General features: G+C 34.8%; 1 protein-coding gene across 1 annotated transcript; it reads right to left on the bottom strand.

The window, feature by feature from the left end:
* Positions 1-2,247: 2,247 nt before the first annotated feature.
* LOC150027864 (uncharacterized) lies at positions 2,248-4,469 on the bottom strand. The gene is made up of 4 exons (XM_090300929.1): positions 4,385-4,469; positions 3,649-4,277; positions 2,571-2,666; positions 2,248-2,253 (listed from the first exon to the last, which is right to left on the bottom strand). Exons 1-4 carry the CDS (start codon positions 4,467-4,469, stop codon positions 2,248-2,250), a joined length of 816 nt encoding a protein of 271 aa, XP_090157055.1.
* Between the last annotated feature and the right edge of the window lie 969 nt (positions 4,470-5,438).

The following is a 5,438-nucleotide window of genomic DNA, read 5'->3' as shown; positions in this document are numbered from 1 at the left end:
CAGTACACAAAGGGGACTTTTCCCATTAATATAGAGACAAAAAAAGGTCAATAAGACAAAAATTAATTATTAGTTTAAAAAAAAGTGGATAATGATAATAATTAATGAACAAGTTTAAAAGTTCACTTACTAATTAAATTTAAAAACTAACTAATTATTAATTAAATAATTAAAAGTAATGTGGATGGTGGTTTTGTACTAAGTGGTTATATTTGGTGGTCGTGATTAACCAATATAAATGTTTAGTTTAAATCTAGGCTTCTCTTGAATATGAAAAATAAGTTTTTAAGGCATTTTCTATGCCTTTAAACATTGGAGGAGCAGTCAACACCCTTTGATCTAAGTCGGATTCTCCCTGCTCAAAATACCATCCCAAGCTCAAAGATCTACTTCCATTAAAACTCATTCATTTCGATTAAACATCAAATAAACGCACCACAGTTCAGAAAATGGAGATCTAGGGAGTGAGAAATGGGAAAAATTAAAAGCAATTTTGAGAAACCTAATAGCAAATACGAGCTTGGTTGGGATCACTATAAGAAATTGGCTAGTTACATACCGATTATTACATATGGATTCAAATTCGTATGTAAATTGAGAATTACATACAAATTTTACATACGGATTTGAATCTGTATGTAAAGTGACGTTATATACAGATTTTTACATACGGATTTGGATCTGTATGTAAAATCAGCATTACATACGAATTTTTACATAAGGATTTGGATCCGTATGGAAAGTAAGCGTTACATACGGGTTTTTCATAAAGGTTTGGAGAGGTTATTTTTTAGTAGAAAACACTTAAGCATGAATCTGAGAATGAAAGATGAAAGGTTGTTCATCTTATTTTGGTAACAAAATTTCTTTTTTATCTGCAAAAAATGAATGAATAAATATGAGGTATTTTAGGGATACCTCAATCCGTATACATAAGACCTGTCTTCTACTCTAAGTACAAACGTCTACGCTAAAGAAAAAGAGTTCCTAGAAAAATTAACAGTCCTCATACAAGCCATTGGCTCAAGACACTAATTAGAGAAAGAAAAGTAAACCCCTCGCACTTTGGACATTACCCATGATCAGGCCTTCAACTGTGACATAGTAAAAATTTCAATGGGATCAATCCTGCAACTTCTAAAAGCCTTCCTGTTCTTGTGTTTCCACAATTCCCCCTACCACTGCTATTCTCACAGCCCCCCCATACCTCATTTACACTTTCTGTGACCCTACTCATCCTAAAGCTTAAGAAATGACTTTTTAGCTCCCTATGACCCATTGAAACCATCCCCATCCACTCACAACACTTAGCCCACTCAAGTTAGGCACTACTCTACACGTATAATATAGGTGAGACATAGTTTCCTCCTCCGCCACGCACAGGCTGCAGATAATGGTGGTCAATCTTATCCCGCTCCTTAGCAAATTTGCTTTTTGCAGAATCCTCCAAGTAGTGAGATGAGTGGATGGTTGCGCCTTTAACCTCCAGAACCCCCACATTATTTTTCTTGAAGAGAATGTGTTTGTTGATAAGTTGGATAATTTAGGATTTATTCATAGAGAATCATTTCATCGGTATAATAGACTTCAATCTAGTATGTTCTTAGAATTCTTTATGAATAGGTATAATCTACCTATGTATCTGTTTTTTTAACATATGGGTTTTGGTATAGTCCCTCCATATACTTTTTTCGTCTTCCGTGTTCTGTTCTTTATCCTTTACTTTGCTCTTGCTCTTCTCTTGTTGTTCTTTGTTGCGGTTGTGTGTGGTGCAAGGATCGTATGGTGTGCATCCGTTTGTTCAGTCGGTCGCTCTGCTTTTGGTGGTTGTCTTCCCGTGCGTTGGATTGTGTGTTTTGTGTGTTCTCTGCACAAACAAAACTCTATAACTAACTCCCTAATACTACTTGCCAGATCATGAATGTTTGTTTTATCGTCAAATATTTTTTCTGCAATCACTAGTACAAAAAGGTACATTAACGACGGTTAAAGAGGACATAAAAAGACGGTTCTGAAACCGTCGTTATTGCGAGCGTCGTTATAAAGTAATCATTTTTAATGACCGTTGCTGAACCGTCATTATAAAATTAACCTACTTTATAAATGGATGCTAAATAGGAATAAAAAAATTTTAAAAAAAACTTTTAATGACGGTTCTGTCGTTGTATGTTGGACTTTTAAAGACGGTTCCACGTGGAGTCGTCGTTATATGTGGATTTAAAAAAGTATTTTGTTTTTTAAAAAACCTCAAACCTGCATAAAATATCCAATTCCAAAAAATCAAAACATTTAAAATCATATTTTAAATATGAAAAATACATACAACAAATTATAACATTCTACAAAAAGTTTTCCTAATATATGAAAAAGTATGTCATTCTAATGATTTATCTATCCTAAGGTGTTATACATGGTTACAAAATACTTTGACCATGTTGTTCTCACATACTCCAATGCTTTTGAATCTAGTGGGTGTTGGTCGTTGAAAAACTATACATTTGAATTTTTTTGAATTAGTACATGAATAATAATCCCCGAATTTTAAAGTGTTTATTGTATTGATGTATTACCTGATCCCAACCTTTATTAATTGTAGCTTGCACAATAGTCAACATCCACTGCATAACATAATAACTGCACTCATAACTTTCGGATTGCTTGTTGGACTGCATGTGAAAATAAATGTATTGAATGAATGAGTGAGACACATTAAATTGATTGAACAAATATACTTTAAATACCTTAAGGTACATCCAAGTGCGTCTTTGTGTGTTTGTACTTCTCCTCCCACTCAACATGTTATATCCAGAGTAAGCACTAAAATAATAAGATTTCATGTTAAAATACATAACATTATATAATATATAAGTAATAATAAATGTTAAAAGAAACTCTCGTACCTATCTATAATGTGTTTAAAATAGGTAGGGGTTTTTTATGCAATGAGCAAAACCATGTAGCGGTATGATCTTGAATAGATATGATCAATAGTTGCCAATGACACCTATATAACAAATCAATTAGTTTCTCTTATGTCAATAATTTAGTATAACTTATTTAATAAATAAGGACTTACTCATGGATGTACGAAGCAAAATAAATTTGACTTCCTCCATTCTTTAAGGCAGTGGGGATGTATGTTTGTGTTTCTGACTTCTTGTTTTCATTTAATTGAATTTGTTGAGGGTCTAAAAACCCACATATATTTTGTTTCCTCTCATTGAAGTATAATCCACAAACATACCTAAATTTCAATAAGTTAGTACTAATATATTTAATAAATCAAAAGTATAAAGATTTAAATATTTGAACTTACATCATCCATAATTGCAGAACTATTATGTTAATCTATTGATCTCCAGATGCAAGGTCCAACCAACAAATCAGACATGTGAACATACAACGGTACATCACTATGCCTTCCAAAAATATTGGCATCCCATGGAACCTCTAAGACGGTTGTATCTAAAGCTGTAGCAACTTCCACCAAGCCGCCACATGATCATCAATGGAGAATATTTTCTTCTTTCGCATATGCAGTTTTGTCTTAGGTTCCTGCTACTCATCAACAATCAAACAAATACTTAAATTAATTAAAATGTAATATAGCTGATATATAATCCTATTAGTATTAGTGCAAAGATATACCGTAAAGTCTATAGGTTTGACGAGATGTCTAGGTTCATTCTTAAACGCGTCAAACACATCAACCCCTTCATTCCACAATAACTTCAAATCTTCAATCAATGGATTAAGATAAACATTTATGTCATTTCCAAGTTGTTTTGGACCAAAGAACATCATAGATAACATCATGTATTTGCACTTCATACACAAAGCAGGAGGTAAGTTGTAAATCACTAACAAAAAGGGCCATGAACTATGATTACTACATAAATTTCCAAAGGGATTCATTCCATCAGTTACCAATCCAAATCTTAATTTTCTTGATTCTTTTCCAAATTTAGGAAATTCTTTATCAATATTCTTCCACTGTAAAGAATCAGCAGGATGACGAAGTAGTCCATCACATTTTCTATTTTCTGCATGCCGCCTAAGGTTTTTAGCGTCACCTTCCTTTGTGAGTTCATCAATTTCATCATTCTGACCAACTTTAACCTTATAACGTGACAAACCACACCTGGGACATCTTCTTAAATCTTTGTACTCATTTCTGTATAAAATACAATCGTTAGAACATGAATGCATTTTTTTATACTCCATACCCATCGGACAAAGTACTTTTTTTGCCTCATAATTTCGATTGGGTATTGTATCTTAACCAATCTGAGCAATTCTGTAAAGCTTTTGTCGGTCCATCCATTCATTGCCTTCAAATTCATCAACCTTAACACTGTTGATAATTGTGTAAAGTTAGTTTAACCGGGATACAAAGGAGTCTCTACATCATTAGACATATTTTCGAAAACTGCATTAGCAAAATATTCTACTCCCACATCACGAATCATGTCTTATAATCTATCATTCATTGAGAAATGAACTTCCTCTGAAGCTCCACGCACACTTGGCAAGTCTAACAATTCACCATGCCACGTTCATGTTGTATAATTTTTCAAAATCCATCACACAAAAGATGTTCTCTAATTTCGGAAACACTCAATATCCTTCCATTGACACAAGAACCCCTTATTTTTACTCCATTATTACAACTAACAACATTATCTTCTGCGAACTGTATGAATTATTCCATCCCTTTTTCGTAAGCATTAGTTATCTGTTGTGTATTAATTCAACTTCGATTCATAGAAATGCTAAACTAAGAACCAGTGCAAACTCAGAACCAATGCGTTCAATATGTAATCATTAAAAAATAAATCAAAATTGTCGAAGGTCGGACACCTCCGAACTCAGAACCAGTGCGTTCAATATGTCAAAAAAATATATAATAATTAATAACTAAATCAAAACTGCCGAAGGTCGAACACCTCCGGACTCAGAATCAGTTCCCTCAATATATAGAAACTAAATTTAGATTGCCGAAGGTCGCACACCCTCAGACTCAGACTCAGTGCGTTCAATATATAAAATCAATATCTAACTCAAAACAAACACTTTCAAATATATAGTTCATAACATTTAATATTTAGTATATAATTAAATAATAAATAAAATATACTAACCTCAAAAGTGAAACGAAGCTGAAAAAAACTCGCGCGTACGAGCGGGAACTTTGTTAACGAATAGGGTAGCAAGGAGGTGACGCTGGTGCGGGGCGTGACTTCGCAGGGGCGCGAGGTGCGCGACACAAGTTACGGGGCGCGGTCACGGTGGCGTAGGGCCGCGGTCGCGGTGGCGCAGGGCCGCGATGGCGGTGGCGCAGGGCGCGGTCGCAGTCGTGGGGGCGCGATGGCGGTTGCGGGGCGACGCTGGTCGCAAGGCAAGCGACGCAATGGCGAAGGCGGAAGGGTGACCTGTGA

The sequence above is a fragment of the Phaseolus vulgaris genome, chromosome 4, assembly GCF_051622355.1.
Source record: "Phaseolus vulgaris cultivar YP4 chromosome 4, ASM5162235v1, whole genome shotgun sequence".
Lineage (NCBI taxonomy): Eukaryota > Viridiplantae > Streptophyta > Magnoliopsida > Fabales > Fabaceae > Phaseolus > Phaseolus vulgaris.
This window is presented reverse-complemented; position numbering and strand designations above follow the sequence as displayed.